The sequence below is a fragment of the Myxocyprinus asiaticus genome, chromosome 18 (genome assembly GCF_019703515.2).
Source record: "Myxocyprinus asiaticus isolate MX2 ecotype Aquarium Trade chromosome 18, UBuf_Myxa_2, whole genome shotgun sequence".
NCBI lineage: Eukaryota > Metazoa > Chordata > Actinopteri > Cypriniformes > Catostomidae > Myxocyprinus > Myxocyprinus asiaticus.
The window spans coordinates 45,294,044-45,311,743 of NC_059361.1; the positions used below are offsets into that span (position 1 = coordinate 45,294,044).

Below are 17,700 nucleotides of genomic sequence, written 5' to 3' on the forward strand. Positions count from 1 at the left end.
GAGTTGAGCGGAACTCTTGGGGGTTAAATGGAGTGCGACATCAGTAAAAAGCGTGGTGCCGAGTTGTGTTCAATTAGAGGCAATGCAGAGTCAGAAAAACAAGCAAATTAGTCTTCTTTATTCTTTCTTTCAGCTGTTCTAAAATGTTATCCAAACAGCGATTATAGAGAGGGGGCTATTTCTGCTAATATGATATTTTACAAATTACTATATGTTAGCCTGTTTACTTGTACATGGTCAATGACAGCCTTGTGATTCATGTGTACAATAACTGCATGCTTGTACCATTACATTCTTAATAAAATTTTTAGAAACTAGATATAATTGGAAAGGTCTTTGACACATGCTTCAATATTTGTCCACTCTGTGTTCATTTGTTTTACAATAGAATGTTATAGCAACAGTAATTTCTTAATTTACGTTTAGAGTATACATAAAGTCATGCAAAATCAAAAGCGGTTTTTATTTTACTATAGTGATGCAATGACAGTTGGCCAATCATACACACAGTTTCATGGCAGGGGTTCATTATTTTTGTACTGAATTATGTGTGCAAAACTCTTGCAAGACAAACCATAACCCTACCTCACATTTGGGTGGAAATGCAAGCTCGAATTGCTTCAGTGGTAGAAACCCTTCATTGTGGAATCCTATATTACAGAATTTATGTTCAGGCCAGAGGATATTATTAAATTAGTAAATTTTTTACACTTGATTTTACATTATTAAAACCGACTGCTCTAGTTGCAACAGATTATTATTATTATTTAAAGAAATTAATAGAAATGTGAAGATTTTTTTCTCTCTCTTCAAGACTCAACTACAAAACAGTAGAAGTTTATATCATCACTCAAAATTTATTATCACATTGTAAAATGTTCCTTTGAGAGTCACACAAATTATGATTTAGGAGACAGTATATGCCAAAACAGGTGTGGCTGAAAAAAGTTTCCTAACAACATGTTTGTGAAGATTTTATTTCTGTCTGCGAGTCTTAATATATTCAGCAGCATACGATTGTCTGAATGTGTGTGGTTCCTCTTCCTCCTCTGACACACATGTCCCCTCATCTTCCTCTTCTTCCTCTTCATCCTTAGTCTCTATCTGCCTGGGCAGAGTTCTCCTTGCAAGCTGTAGGGCAAATCCAGAATGACTGAGAACCGCATTTTCATAAGAGAACAGAAGAGCCCCTGACCAAGGTCAGTCAGTTGGGTACAGTAATCCAACTGCAAGAAACATCAATTATGTCCCCAAATAAAAACAAGGCAATGCTAGTGCTGCTGTTTTTTTTTTTTTTTTTTTTTTACAAAGATTGAAGACAACATGACACTGCAATCACAGTGGTATATTTACCTTATACTGTATACATTGCATTGTATGACGATCCCATGTTTCTCTTACATTTTTTGTCTGCTCTCTCCACTAAATGTGACGTTTCACTAAGTGAAACAGGAAATAATGTCAGACAGGAGTTGATTTTATCCAGATTTGATTGGATGGTGGATGTTAGTCTATTAAATTATTGATTTATTTTTTCTGGGTCTACATGACCGTAAAACACATTTCAGAGTTGGAGAAATACATTTTGATGAATGATAATGAAAATAACCTTATTTTTTCTCTCAGAATAACTTGCAATGATGAATCAAGCCCAATAAGACCATATACATTAATAGGAAAGTAAATAGGATACATTTTTTTTTATTTCATGTGAAGTTTTACTTACTGGTTTAGGCAAATCTGTGGTAGATCTAAGTGGTGAAGATGGAGGGCTGGGGTGACGGCTCGTTGTCAAAGTCTGCAGAGGCTGAGAACTCAGATAGGAATCAGTCACTTGGATACGGTTCCTAAAAGTCTGGAAAAAATTATAGTTCAAACATCACTATTCACAGAATCAGAAACAATCCACCACTTGTTATACAAACTTGGGATTTACCTCCAGGTCTCTGTCTATGTCCATGGTTTGCATGTTCTGGAAGGTGTGTGTGTAGACTTCCAGCGCTTTAGCATGAAACAGCATCTCCACCATAATGAAGTCCATAAAAATCTTCTAAAATTAAACGAGACAATTGTGTTACAATCCAAATGAACACCATTTATTTATTTATTTATTTATTATTTTTATGAGATCTAGAGAAAATTGAAATAAAATGTTGGCTTTTGGTCTTGATACATACAAAGGTGATTTCAATGGCATATGTATGTTGAAATCACTTCAGTGTGAAAGGGATTATGTCAACCTAGTAACTGACTTTTAAGTCCTCTAGTTTCTGTCTCTGGAAGTCAATGATGGTCTCTTCCATCTGTCTGGTGCTTCTGTCTGCATTGTTGGTGGCTTTCTGGACATTCACTTCTGCCTGTAAGATGATCCATCAGTGAAATGTGTAGACATCCCAATTGCTTAAAACGAAACCATATTCTGAAACCTAAATGACTAAAACCTTAACTGTAGAGGAGTTTTGTTGAATAACCACAACTGAAAATGCAATCTACCCTTCCAAAAAACAAACAAACAAAAAAACAAAACAATAAAGAAGTATTTATACTGCAAATACTATTATTTGCTGATAGCTAATAAAACTATTACCAAATGTTTTGTGTGTGTGTGTGTGTATTTAGGGCCACAGTCTATTAGATTTTAATGTATTGTATGTATTGGTTTCCAAACAGATATACACCAATCAGCCACAACATTAAAACCACCTGCCTAATGTTGTGTATGTCCCCCTCGTGCCACCAAAACTGTGCCAACCCGCATCTGCACTGTTTTGGCAGCATGAGGGGGACCTACACAATATTAGGCAGGTGGTTTTAATGTTGTGGCTGATCGATGTATACTGGTCCCTAATGGTATCCACTAGACATAACATGCCAACAATAGAAGCCGGCACATTACTAATAGAGATCCACAGGGACCATTATAGTTTTGATTAAAACCAATACAATTCCCATTATAACCATTAAAACCATGAAAATTTGGGTTTCTAGTGGTTTTTTTTCTTCATCAGCAGAGTAATATAGTTTTAAAAACAAGTACTAATTTTAATGTGAAAACTTTTAAGCTTTTACAAAGCTTACTATGCAAATTCGATTAAAAACTATTAAAAGCAACCTGGTCGAAAGTGACAAATGAGACATCATGCGAGGTTCGGACGTGTGAACGGCAAGCTCTGCGCACTTTGCTAGTTTTAACACTATTAATGTAATAAACCGGTGAGATTCAATACTCTCTGTTCCATAACTGTTCTAGGAGGACAATATGTCAAAGAATTCAAAATCCTTGGGCTCTGGGACATTAAAAGACACAGCTGACACCCCTCCAGAGGCCTCGAGCCAGGGAGTCGATTTGGTCAGAGAAATGAGGGAATTTCTGCGAGAAATGTTGAACATGTCGGCAATACTGATGAAGGTCGTTGCTGACTTGGAGGATCTTGCTGTAATACGTCGATCGATCACTGCCATAGAGATGAAATTCACTGAGGTGGTTACAAGAATGGGGGATGTCGAGAAACGGATCGATTATCTGGAGTCATCGGAGAGGGAATTATCTGCTAATCCACTAGCGACTAAGGTGGATTTGGAGCATGTCTGGGAGAAGTTGGAGGACTTGGAGAAACGAAGCCGGCGGAATAACGTCTGTATTGTTAAATTTTCCTGAGGCCGAAGAAGGACAGGATATGGTGAAATTCCTGGAAGGGCTCTTTCCGAGTCTGCTCAATATAACAGGCCATAAGCTGGAAATCGAGCAAGCTCACAGGGTTCCGGCTCGGCAATCCGCTGAGGGAGACAGGCCCAAATCAATTCTGGCCAAATTTCTGAGATCATCTGATAAAGATCTCTTTACGCGAGGTGAGGAATAAAGGAAGGCTTTCTTGGAAGAACCACAGCATTTTCTTGTTCCCAGACTTTGCAAATTAGATGAGAGAAACGTGATCGATTCAAAGAATGCAAGAAACTCTTACATCAATGGAAGGTCGCTTTTGCACTGATGTTCCTGGCCAAATTGAGAATAGATGCTAAGGATGGCCGTAAAACGTTCACATGTCCCCAGTAAGCAATGTCCTTCATAAAGTCAATGGAGTAAGTTATTTTGTGGTACTCACGTTGCAGCTGAGTGGGCCGACTCACTGAAAATTCACTTGACTGTCCGAGGAAACTGAGCGCCTTTTTTGTTTCTTTTTGTGCTGGTTCCGCCTAGCGGCTGGAGTTTGTTTTGTGAAGTAACACTCCTTTGGGACAGTTTGTGGATGAATCTGCACGTTCTTTGTGCTTATGCCTCCTATTGGCTGGGGTTTGTTTTGTGGAATATTTCTTGCAAGTCATTGGATTGATTCATTAGTCATTTGTTGCACTCATGTAGCAGCCGAATGGGCTGGCTCACTGAACATTCGTTTGACTCTCCAAGGAAACTGAGCACTTTTTGTTGATGTTTTTTTTTTTTTTGTGCTGGTTCCGCCTAGCAGCTGGAGTTTGTTTTGTGGAGGAACACACCTTCGGGACAGTCATGTGGATGAATCTACACATTCTTTGTGTTTATTCCACCTGTTGGCTGGAGTTTGTTTTAGAGATAATTTTTTGTTGTGTAATTCTGTCTCACAAATTTTGTATAGAAACACTGGACTTGAGCAATCCGACGGCAAAGTTGTCGCGGGGGATCTCATAGGCATACATGGACTGTTTAAGTTTAGAGGGATGGACGCCAATTGGCGCTGTCGTGCGCGAGGTTAATGCGCATGTTTTTCTTTTTTCTGTTTGTTTGGTATGGGGGGAAGTTTGGGGTTTGATTGTTGCACTATTGTAGCAATGTGGTCTTTACAATTTTGTTTTTGACACACAATCTAGTTTTTCTATTATGTCAAAATATCAAATGTTAATATGAGTGGATTGTCTCTCTCCATGTGGAATGTGAATGGGTTGGGGCACCCCATAAAAAGAAGGAAGGTTACTTCTCTTCTTAAGCATAAGAAATATGATATAGTGTTTCTTCAAGAAATGCATCTTTCACCGCAGGAAGCTGAAAAATTTGGGAAGATATGGGGTGGGCATTTTTTCTTTAGTGCTGGCTCAAGTAAGAGCAGGGGAGTCATTACACTGATATATAAGCATCTACAATTCAAATGTATCAAACAGATGAAAGATAAATTAGGAAGAGTCATTATTGTTTTAGCAGAAATTCAGGGGCAGAGTCTTATTTTGGCTAATATTTACACACCTAAAGTTGATGATCAGGGCTTTTTTATAGCTCTTGAAGGGATGTTGCAAGCCGCTGGCACCCCTCATGATATAATATTGGGAGGAGACTTTAATCTTTTGATGGACTCAGTCCTTGATCATAGTGATGTAAGCCCCCTAGAGCAACATTGACACTCACAGGATGTGTAAAAATCTTGGTCTTACAGATATTTGAAGACTTTTGAACCCATCTGGTAGGGACTATACATTTTTTCATCAGTCCATAAGATTTATTCTAGAATAGATTTTTCATCTGTTGTTGATTGCTCAATTGGAAACATTTTAGTCTCAGATAACACCCTGGTGAGTTTAGAGGTGTTGCCACATATGGAGAAAAGAAAATCATATAGTTGGCGCTTTAATGTATCCCTTTTGCAAAATCCTGAATTCCAACAAATGTTAAAGCCTGAAATCAGTGTTTATATGGAGACCAACTGGTCCTCTCTATCCTCTGTGGGCGTGGTTTGGGAGGCACTTATGGCGGTTCTTAGGGGCCGGATCATACAGTATGCCTCATTCACCAAAAAATCCAAAGCACAAGAACTCGTGGAGTTAGAAGGGAATATTAAAAGTGCAGAGGCAGAGCTGAAGCGCCGAATGTCATCTGATGGCCTCAGAGAATTTACCCAATTGAAATACAGATGTAATACTATTTTGTCACAGAAGGTGGAGTTTTGGCTATTCAGGGCAAGACAGTCATACTTTTGAGTTGGGCGTCAAGGCAGGAAAACTTCCCTCAGCCATTGATATTAATAATGCTTCTAAATAATTCTATATTGATCTCTATAGTTCCATGTCTTCGTCTACTGATAAGGATATTAGAAACTTTGTGGAACCATTAGAACTTCCTAAACTGATGGCTGAGCAAAAAAATTATCTTGATTCTGAGATAACCTTGAAGGAGCTTGGTGAGGTAATTAAGGCCTTGCCTACAGGCAAGGCTGCGGGGCCAGATGGCTTTGCCGCTGAGTTTTTTAGATCTTATGCTACAGAATTGGCTGCGAGTGTAAGAGTTACCATCCAAATTCCCTGATCCAGCTAGACGTTAAAATATTGTCAAAAATTTTGGCTAACCGATTAAGTTATGACATCTCTTATACATATAGATCAGGTGGGGTTTATTCAGGGCCATAGCTCTTCTGATAACATTAGGCGTTTCATCAATATCATGTGGTCAGTGGCGAATGATCAGATTCCGGTCGCTGCCATCTCACTTGACACCGAAAAGGCGTTTGATATAGTAGAATGGGATTATCTTTTTAAGATTTTGGAAATGTATGGGTTCGAGAATACTTTTATTGTTTGGATTAAGTTACTTTATAGACACCCGGAGCGGTGGTACAAACAAATGGATTAATTTCAGATTATTTTACTCTGGATAGGGGCACCCGGCAGGGTTGCCCTCTTTCCCCATTATTGTTCTGTCTTGCCCTGGAACCATTAGCAGCTGCGATAAGAAAGGAGGATGATTTTCCAAGGTTGGTGGCAGGAGGTGTGGCGCATAAGCTTTTGCTTTACGCAGATGATATTTTATTATTCGTCTCCAACCCTACTAGATTTATGCCTTGCCTGCACAGAATTATTAATTCCTTTTCTAAGTTCTCGGGATACAGAGTTAATTGGTCTAAATGGGAAGCTTTGGCTCTGACAGTGTACTGCCCGGTAACGGCTTTTCAGCCGGGTGCCTTCCAGTGGCCCAAACAGGGCATTAAGTATTTGGGTATTTTATTCCCAGCAAATTTGTGTGATTTAGTTAGTTAATTTTGACCCTTTAATAAAAAGGTTTCAAGAGATGTGGGCAGGTGGGCTTCATTACATTTATCTATGATTGGGAATGTTAATGTTATTAAAATGAATTGTATTCCAAAATTCAACTACCTGCTACAGTCTATCCCTATAGATGCCCCTCTCTCTTATTTCAAGCAATTTGATAGTATAGAAAAGTCCTTCATTTGGAATGGTAAACGTCCCAGATTACATTTCATTATATATATATATATATATATATATATATATATATATATATATATATATATATATATATATATATATATATGTGTGTGTGTGTGTGTGTGTATATGTGCTCATGTGTGACCACAGGGGTGTTTGTTGAGGGTGGGGTTGGGGATTGGGAGGGGGAGGGGTGGTAGTGGGGGTTAAATGTTGACTCTTTGTATGTATGTTTTGCTTTTCTTTGTTTGATGTGTGAATCAATAAAAAAAAAAAATTATCACAAAAAAAAAAAAAAAAAAAAACTGCTCTGATAGAATCACGTTAATATACCTCCATTTGTGCTGATTAATTTTTACGTGCCTCGATGTACATTTTGGCTGACCTTGATGCTCGCTTAAAAAAAAAAAAATATATATATATATATATATATATATGTGCATGACGCCCCTGATTGGGAGTGTTTGAGCTACAGTATCTGTGGGTGTATGCGCACAAACTGTATGTTCATGAATTGGTGCAAAGCGCAATTTGCTAGTTTCCTGAGATATAGGTCATTACACTAAGACATTTGAGAAGCACGTCTTTTCTTGGCACAAAGTCTAAAATCTGTTTCTGCATTTGCAGTTTAGAGATTTCACCAGCAGATGTGTTAATAATATTAATAATAATAAATACATTTATTTTTATAGTGCCTTTCCAAAGCTCAAGTACGCTGTACAGAAATTAAACATTAAACAGAGAAACATATAGCAAATATACATTACAATACAACTAACAATGGGAGAGAAGCAAAGCATATTCCAAACAGGTGAGGCACAGGTGAGCAGGACAAGAGCCAATAGTCCCAGAGAGGCTGATGAAGAAAACATAAATCACATACATCGCGGTCCATAGCAGCACAGGCGACAAACAGAGCAGGGGATGCATTGCATACTGCCCATTTACAGTACACAACCAAATTCTTATGAATGGGCTGTGTTCATTAATATATAAAAGTTACTTGACATGAAATGGAATGTATAATAGGATGCAGATGGTGCAGTAACCGGAAAAGAACCTCAGAATTAAATTGCACTTGACCCAGCCCATTAGTGGTTTGTGAGCGCCATTTTTCCAACCCACTTATGCCTAGACTTAGCGCATGCTTGCACAAAAATATAAAATCTTCATGGCCATGCTCACTCACTTTGCATGTTTGACGTATTGCATAGTGCTGCGCTTAAGGCATAGTGCTCTTAAAACAGGGCCCAGTCAAACACTAACACTGTTAAGAGTATTTGCCGAATTTCTAGACATGAGAGTGGCTACCCTCCCTTGAGGCACCTTCCCATCTTGCTTCAAAAGGCCAGGTCTACCCCAAAAACTATTCCAATTAACTATAAAGCATACAAAGCAACAACTGAATGAGTATAGAGTGGCTTTTTTTTAAAGGTAAGGGTTTATGGGTTAATGGTTGTGGGTGCACGTGGGTGACCTGTGATATTGTGTTTTACCTGTGACTGTGAGGAACAGTTGAGGAATTAATACATTCTGTTTCATTACAAGATCTAAGACATTATTTACAGATGACAGTCAGGGTTTTTCCTCCATTTAATTTTTTTCCAAAGTATATTCAATGACTTTCATCTCACGTTCACCGCTTCAGAAGTGCTGAATATGCTTCTCATCTGAAACATGCATCTCTGCGGCGCGATTGAAGACAGTTTCACGTGAATGTCATGCGAGCTATCGTAGAATTACTCGCACCAATGATCTGCTCTGCATTATCTCTGGTGCAAGCAGGGAGAAGGACATAGCTGCAGGCTGATCTCCAAAAAAGGGGCGGGAGCTCTAAACCGCCAGAAAAGAAATACAATGCCCCTAACCTTACCCTCTTCTCAACATTTCCAAAGATGCCACTAATCAATATAGCAACCCTGAACTCATTTGTGGGCACATCTTTCTGGTTATGCACCTCTTAAAAGTCTTTAAAGGACCAACTGACTTTCTTCTTGTTCCTAATGGTCCAGAACATCATTGCTGGAAAATATAAAATAAAATAAAAGTTTCCACTGTTGCATTCCCAGCTGAAGGCACAGCTCCACATTGTGGCCTGTTTTCGCTGCCATCATTTTAGCCCTACCAAAAGTGTGGGGATAACTGAAGGCATTATTCTTTGCCAAGGTCTGACAAAGGCACTGTAGTGACACAGAGCCTTTAAGTACTCCCGGTGGAGTAGAGTCCTGTAGAGCTGATATTGGTAGTCGGTCAGTCCTCTGGTAGAGGTCTACTAGCTCTACACGAATGAGCTGTGCCTCCACAACAGATGGCCCTGCCTTCACTGAGTCAAAAAAATGTAAATACTCTGCTAATCCAGACCTTCTGCAAGTCATTCTTTGTCCAATTGGACAATGGCAGAGGTGACATACTTGCACTGCTTGGAAAAGCAAGTCCCAGAAAGCCCCGTATAAAACTTAAACTGTTAGAGCTTATGGAGCTTGTCCCCAGGCTAACAGTAAAGAGGTGGTCAAAGTGAGAAAATGCAGCTCAAAGAACAGCTCTTCCAATGCAAGCTCATATTGATAAGCTCGCTAGGAGGCCCAATACCCTCCCATACTCTGGTCTTCATTGAACAGAGTCTTGAGGTCCACAGTGATGTGTTTAAGCACCCCTTGGAGGACTGTCAAAAGACCCACACATCCCCTCTTGTTTACAAAGGGAACAATCATGGAGTGAGCTGACAGAAGGGTACTTAGTGCCCTGAATATATATATATATATATATATATATATATGTATATATATATATATATATATACGATAACGCCACCGTTTCACCTTCTCTGACCTCCGGATACAACAGTCACATTTCACCCTCTAGTGACAATCATGATTAACTTTTAATTTGCTCGTTATTGATAATATCCATCAAGAGGGAGAAGACAAATGCAGATCTCGATATCAGAGCATTCACCTGTCCCAGAAAAGCTGTAATATCTGCTTGTTATTGTCACGTCCTGTCACCTTGTCAGGTTGGGTTTTGTCTGACGAGGACTGTGGCATCATCGTTCCCTGTCTGTCTTGTGTTTCATGTCCGGGGCATGATGTCTGGATCCAGACTTCCTGTCTGGTTCGGTTTTCATCTATGTATGGATCTGAAAACTCATGCATCATGTTCTGTTTGTTTTGTTCCAAGCATGTTGATGTTTTTGCCCTCATGTATTTCAGGTGCCATGGGAACCCTGATTGTTTCCATGGGAACGCTGATCATGCCAACTTTCAGCTTTGAGTGGCACCTGCCCCTTGTTTGTTCATGCTTATTTTAATCCCCTCATGTGTCATGTCCTTTGCTGGATTGTTAAATATTGAATGTTTAATGTTGATCAGTGTTGACTGAGTGTTTGAGTATTTTCACGTAATTTCAGAGTTTCACGTCATGGCCGCCGAGCCAGAGTTTCACGTCATGGCCGCCGAGCCAGAGTTCCTTATCATGGTCGCTGAGCTAGTGCCATCTTTTGCCCCAATGCCTCAGCCTGCTCCATGCCATGTCACAGCAACGCCTCAGCCTGCTCCATGCCACGTCACACTGGAACTGTGTCCCTCCGGCTCCTCCTTGGTCTGTCGGTCACCTGGCTCCGCCTCGTCCCTCCAATCTGTCAACTCCACCAGGAACCTCCATCCCTATGGCTCCACCTTGGTCCTCAGTCCCACCGGCTCCGCCTCAGTCTTCCGATCCCCCAGCTCCGCCTAGCTCCTCCAAGCCTCCAGTGCCGCCTTGGTCCTCCCTGCCTCCGGCTCCACCCTGGCCCTTTGAGTCTTCGGCTACTCTCCGGATATCCAGTTCCGCATGGCTCCGCCCCTCGAGCCTCTCAAGGCTCTGCCTTCCATGACTCTGCCCCTTGAGCCTCTCATGGCTCCACCCCCCACGGGCTCTGCCCAGATCCCATGCTCCATGCCCTGCCAAGCCATGCCTCAAGACCACCCCCCCAGCTCCCTATTGAACTTTGAATATTATGTCATGTTTTATGTGTTTTGTTTATGTGTTGGGGCTTTGGGAGCCACCTCTTAGTGGGGGGATATGTCATATATATTTTGTTGATTCTTGTATTTCATGTCTTTTATTTTGAAAATTCTAGTTCCTGTTTCACGTCATGTGGTTCCCTTGTCTTCATTGGTTTATTGTTTAATTATCTTGTTTAGAGTTCTGTTGTTCATTGGTTTGTTCTCCCATGTCCATGTATTTAAACCCTCATGTTTTCCATTGTCCCTTGTCAGGTATTGTGTTTGGTAACGTTGTTACTGTATGTCAAGTCAAGTTTATGTCAAGTCAGGTTTATGTCAAGTCAAGTTTAAGTCAAGTCAAGTTCATGTTTATGTTTCCCTATCTGTCACTTACTCGACGTTGTGTCGATGTAGTGACACTAGGGGTCACTCTTGGGAGCCCGAGACACCTCTGGTCTTTGATAAAAGGCCAATGAAAATTGGCGAGTGGTATTTGCATGCCACTCCCCCAGACAAACGGGTATAAAAGGAGCTGGTATGCAACCACTCATTCAGATTTTCTCTTCGGAGCCGAACGGTCATGCTCATTGAGCTGAATACTACTGTTCATTCACCTCTGCTGGATCTGACGGCGCATTTCAGCGGCTTCTCCCTCCTCTGCACTGGTGCACTGCAGAGAACGCCCCTGGGCGCTTCGGCAGAAAAACAAGAGAGTATATTTTCTGAAAGAGCTTTTCCTCCTCTAAAAGAGTATATATCTCCCTAAAAGAGCGGCACACACAGAACGTCTTTTTAAAGGCGCGTCTTTTTAAAGATGCCTTTCCGATTGTGTGTTATTCCTGGTTACGGTCGTTATCTCTCAACTTCGGATGGTCATGATCGCTGTCTTTCGTGTCTGGGCGTGACCTACACGGAGGCAGCGTTTGTGGATGGTTCATGTTCTCATTGCGAGAACATGACCATGGCAACGTTGCGGTCACAGCTTGCTTTCATAAGAAAGTCAGGGTTTTTCCTCCATTTAATTTTTTTCCAAAGTATATTCAATGACTTTCATCTTGCTTTCGCCGCTTCAGAAGTGCTGAATATGCTTCTCATCTGAAACATGCATCTCTGCGGCGCGAGCGCGATTGAAGACAGTTTCATGGGGGGATACCCGCGCGGACCTCCCATTCCCCAGCATGCTCGTCTGCCCCAATCGGGCTTCCGGATGAGGTCGCCGAGTTGGCTTCTTGTTCGGAGCCCGCGTAGATGATGAGATCTCGAGCGCAGCATCGGAGAGCGGGCTTGTCCAGTTGGATGCAGAAGCCTCAGCTGGGCTTCCACCTTCAGGGACGATTGCCCAGACACAGGCCGATGCTGAAATGACAGACATGCTTTCCCGGGCGGCCGCGAGCATCGGGTTAGAGTGGAACCCTCCGCTCTCCCCTGAACCCTCGCGGATTGATGATTGGTTCCTGGGCTCACGGCGCCGCTCAAAGCAGCCACGCCCCGCTCCAGTGCAATTCTTCCCGGAAGTGCACGAGGTGCTGGCGAAGTCGTGGGAGGCACCTTTTACTGCCCAGCCCCGATTCCACAGTTGGATAAGGCGCTTGCAGTGCACCTATACCCGCAGAGTGCCGCCACCTGGCGTGGATGCCCTAAGCTCCCGTCCAAGCCCTGTAGGCTCACATCGTCCCTGACGGCTAAAGCCTACAGTGCTGCTGGACAAGCCGCCTCTGCCCTGCACGCCATGGCTCTCCTGCAGGTCCACCAAGCCAAGGCGTTGATAGAACTGCACGAGGGTAGTTCTGCCCCAGATTTGATGCAGGAACTGCGCTCAGCGACCGACCTCGCTCTCCGAGCGACGAAGATCATGCCACACTAGTGGTCCAGGACCGCCACCTTTGGCTCAACCTGGTCAAGATGGGCGAGGCCGACAAGACACGGTTCCTTGCTGCCCCCATTTCCCAGGTGGACCTATTCGGCGACGCCGTCGAGGACTTTGCCCAGCAGTTCTCGGCGGTGAGCAGCAGACGGCTCAAGATCCCGCACCCCGTCTGCTCGTCGCCAAGGGCGTCCCCCTGCGGTGACTGCACCGGCTCTGCCGCAGCCCGCCCTTTCAGCCCGGCCCCGGCATGGAGCCCAACGTAGGAAGCAGACGCCACCCGTCTCACAGCCGTCGCCTAAGAACCCACGGAGGTCCTCAAAGCACCCCTGAGACGGGCGACCCAGGGACGAGGGAACCCACTCACATGGAGCTGGTTAAAAGGCCACTCCATCCCCCGGTGGAGGGCCGGGCGGAAAATCTTCTGTTGCCTTTTTGTTTGATTTTGCCGCATGCCCAAGTGTCTGCGGTACTCAACAGTTCAGCAAAAGAGTGGCTTCCTTCCTCCCTGGGTCACATACCTGGTGTGTACAGTCGTCACCACGACTACCGTCCATGGGTTTTTTCTTGCAGGATTGGCGCTCCAGCGGTGGCCTTTCCACTCCTGAGCACCCAGCTGTGGCACACAGCCGCCACCGATGTGGCAGTCTCTACGGGTTACGAGAACAAGCCTCTTCCTCCCCCCGTCCCAGGCTGTTCTGGGGGTGGTCACAAGGAACCAGGTAAGTGCTTCGATGTCCCTAGACTCAGCATGGCCACGACGTGGTGTGGCACCTCGAGCTCCACCCCGCCACGAGGCCCCACCTGCCGGTACATCCGACGACATTGTACCCTTGGCCTCCCTTGCGCGGAACTTGGACGCGTGGCTCGCGCTTTCCAATCCGTCATGATGGCTGATCCGGACCGTCCGACTCGGCTAAGCGATTCAGTTCACCAGGCGCCCGCCCAGGTTCAGCGTTATTCACTTCACTTTGGTCAGGGGCGAAACCGCTGCCACTTTGTGCGCGGAGATCGCTACCCTCCTATGGAAGGGCGCGATAGAACCTGTCCCTCCAGCCAAGATGAAGAAAGGGTTTTACAGCCCCATTTCATCGTACCGATAAAAGGCGGTGGGTTGCGGCCAATCTTGGACCTGCGAGTACTGAACCGGGCTTTACACAGACTCCCGTTCAAGATGCTGACGCAAAAACGCATTCTGGTGAGCGTCCGGCATCAAGATTGGTTCGCGGCGGTAGACCTGAAGGATGCGTACTTCCACGTCTCGATCCTTCCTAGACACAGACCCTTCCTGCGGTTTGCATTCGAGGGTCAGGCGCATCAGTACAAAGTCCTCCCTTTCGGCCTGTCCCTGTCTCCTCGCGTCTTTACAAAGGTTGCAGAGGCTGCCCTTGCCCCGTTAAGGAAGGTGGGCATTCGCATTCTCAACTATCTTGACGACTGGCTAATCCTAGCTCACTCTCGAGACATGTTGTGTGCACACAGGGACCTGGTGCTCTCACACCTCAGCCAACTAGGGCTTCGGGTCACCTGGGAAAAGAGCAAGCTCCTCCCGGTTCAGAGCATCTCTTTTCTCGGTTTGGAGTTGGACTCAGTCTCCTTGACGGCGCGCCTTACGAATGAGCGCGCCCAGTCGGTGCTGGCCTGTTTGAAGGCGTTTAAACAGAAAACAGTTCCACTGAAACTTTTTCAGAGGCTCCTGGGGCATATGGTGTCCTCGGCGGTGGCCACCCCGCTCGGGTTGATGCATATGAGGCCGCTTCAGCACTGGCTCCAGACTCAAGTCCCGAGATGGGCATGGCGCCACGGGACACATCGCGTGGCCATCACGCCGGTCTGTCACCATCTTTTCAGCCCTTGGACCGACCTCTCGTTTCTATGGGCAGGTGTTCCTCTAAAACTAGTCTTCAGGCGCATTCCCCTGAAAATAGAGCTTTATGGTCACAACCATGTTTGGAGAGGGGTCAACAAGGCCTATAGTGAAAAGAATACCATCCCCACTGTGAAGCATGTTGGTGGCTCACTGATGTTTTGGGGGTGTGTGAGCTCTAAAGGCACGGGGAATCTTGTGAAAATTGATGGCAAAATGAATGCAGCATGTTATCAGAAAATATTGGCAGACAATTTGCATTCTTCTGCACGAAAGCTGCACATGGGACACTCTTGGACTTTCCAGCATGACAATGACCCTAAGCACAAGGCCAAGTTGACCCTCCAGTGGTTAAAGCAGAAAAAGGTGAAGGTTCTGGAGTGGCCATCACAGTCTCCTGACCTTAATATCATCGAGCCACTCTGGGGAGATCTCAAACGTGCAGTTCATGCAAGATGACCAAAGACTTTGCATGACCTGGAGGCATTTTGCCAAGACGAATGGGCAGCTATACCACCTGCAAGAATTTGGGGCCTCATAGACAACTATTACAAAAGACTGCACGCTGTCATTGATGCTAAAGGTGGCACTAACTAAGGGTATGCAGACTTTTGAACAGGGGTCATTTCTTTTTTTCTTTGTTGCCATGTTTTGTTTTATGATTGTGCCATTCTGTTATAATCTACAGTTGAATATGAATCCCATAAGAAATAAAATAAATGTGTTTTGCCTGCTCACTCATGTTTTTAAAAATGGTACATATATTACCAATTCTCCAAGGGTATGCAAACTTTTCAGCACAACTGTACTTCCATTCCACAAGATACTCTGAATAACCTCATGGTGATGCTGTCTCAAGAAGCTGTTGATTCAACTGTGACATTGCAAACAGAAGCTATTCACAAATTTGAGGATCATAGGGGGTATGATCCATAGTTTCAGACACTATACCCTATCTTAACCCTACCTAATCCAACTATTTTTTTATTCGAGGCATATTACATTTACTTAACCCTACCTAACCCAAACCGTAGGCTCAACCCCCTTCTAGAGTAACCCTGCATGCTTCTGGAGCTACCCCACCCTCTTTTGACGTTCCCACCTCAGTTTGGAGATCTCCAGGCTCCAGTTATACCTACTTGCACGCAGGTGTATGCGCGTCAACCAGGCTACCCTCGATATGTGTGCTTCAGAGACGCAGAGCAAATCACTCGTGCAACTCAGTCAGGCTTCAGTCGATATTGTGGCACAGACCACAAAACTTATGTGACCAGTTTGAATTCTACTGATATATTTTCTATCTCTTTAAAGTGCTATGGAGGAAGTCAAACACCTCAAATGGCTAGACAACCCTGACAATCTAAACACCACTGATGAGAAAACCAGCCAGAAGACTGCCACACACCAACATCAAATATTTTTTTTTTTAAACTACACATCATCTTCCTTTTTAAAATGTATCATGAGTAATCTGTAACAGAAATTCTATGAGACTTAAATTAAATTAAATTATTTCAAATGATTTTATTTTAGCCATCCATGGAACCATACATAGCCTGTGTTTATGCCACAATCGTAGAAATATTGTACACATAAGAGCAAATTGAATTTAGAAAAATGATATGCAACTACAAAATTATGATAAATATGAACTAATTGCAGTTATGCAATAAACCAACTTCACTTGTGTGGATGACCATGTTACCATGTTACCCTCCATCGAAGACCATTTTTTGACCCAGGAGAAATCCTGACAGTTTGCAAGACCGAGTATGTAAGTCATTTCTGTATATGCAGTCTGAAGGATACAATGCTCTGTCTGTCAGCTGGGTTCTTCTGCTTGATCCTGTCGAGTCTCTGCAGTTCCTTTAGTTCTTTGTTACGGTCTGCATTGAACCTTTTCAAATCAGCCTAGACGTTGAATAATGACAGTTTGGTGAAATGAGTTGAAAACACTGTTATAATCAAGATAATAACAAACTACATTAAATCAGTAGAGTATAATTGAGTATATTTATGTTTGTATGCTTGCATGCATCCATTTTACAGTTGAAAGCAACTACAGTCTTGTGAAGAATACTTCCCATGAGACAACTTACATGTTTAGTTTTCACTATATCTCCATATGCTTTCAGAGGGGTAACTACTCTTGTTTCAAGCCTCTCGACCTGATTAGAGAGCAACGTAGTGTTCAGTATGATAACATTTTTCATCCCAAATTATTCCTTAGATATTGTTTCTGTTTAAATGGATTCTATATTTTTTTTACCTCTGCCTGTCGGTAGTCCTGCACCATGGCCAGATCTTCAGAGAAGTTCTTTATACAGATGCACAATTCTGGATCCTCTGTGCTGGCATAGTCATGAAGTTGTCTTGCTAGCATGTCAGCTTTGTCTCGAAGTTTGGCCGTCTTTCGAGTGTAGGAGGCGAGGAGCATGCAGAACTGACCCAGATACTTTTCTGCATTACTAATAGTTGCCTCCATCACCTTCATCTGAGCGTCTCTGGACATTAAAAAAATATAAACTGTAAACTAAGCTGAAGAGCTTGATTCATTAAAACTTTTTGTAAGTCAGCTGGCCAATGCTTTATAAAATTGCATTTATAAAAATCTAATAAATGGCTACGTATATACTGTATGAACGTACACTCACCGACCACTTTATTAGGTACACCTGTACACCTGTACACTTGCGATTATCTAATCAGCCAATCATGTGGCAGCACTGCAGTGCATAAAATCATGCAGATACGGGTCAGGACCCTCAGTTAATGTTCATATCAACCATTAGAATGGGGGAAAA

At 43.2% G+C, this 17,700-nt stretch overlaps 1 protein-coding gene across 1 annotated transcript; it reads right to left on the minus strand.

The window, feature by feature from the left end:
- Window positions 1-461: 461 nt before the first annotated feature.
- On the minus strand, window positions 462-17,408 carry LOC127456111 (CBY1-interacting BAR domain-containing protein 2-like). Its single transcript, XM_051724447.1, has 8 exons — window positions 17,166-17,408; window positions 16,996-17,064; window positions 16,706-16,807; window positions 8,679-8,684; window positions 2,253-2,357; window positions 1,937-2,050; window positions 1,727-1,855; window positions 462-1,131 (listed from the first exon to the last, which is right to left on the minus strand). The coding sequence occupies exons 1-8, from the start codon at window positions 17,406-17,408 to the stop codon at window positions 976-978; spliced, it is 924 nt and encodes a 307-aa protein (XP_051580407.1). The 3' UTR covers window positions 462-975.
- Window positions 17,409-17,700: the final 292 nt, after the last annotated feature.

Coding starts and splice junctions, on each gene's coding strand:
- LOC127456111 (XM_051724447.1), bottom strand. CDS start 17,408: ATGTCCAGAGACGCTCAGATGAAGGTGATGGAGGCAACTATTAGTAAT. Junction 17,065..17,165: donor AGGACTACCGACAGGCAGAG/GTAAAAAAAATA, acceptor CTCTCTAATCAG/GTCGAGAGGCTTGAAACAAG. Junction 1,132..1,726: donor CCACAGATTTGCCTAAACCA/GTAAGTAAAACT, acceptor TTTGCCCTACAG/CTTGCAAGGAGAACTCTGCC.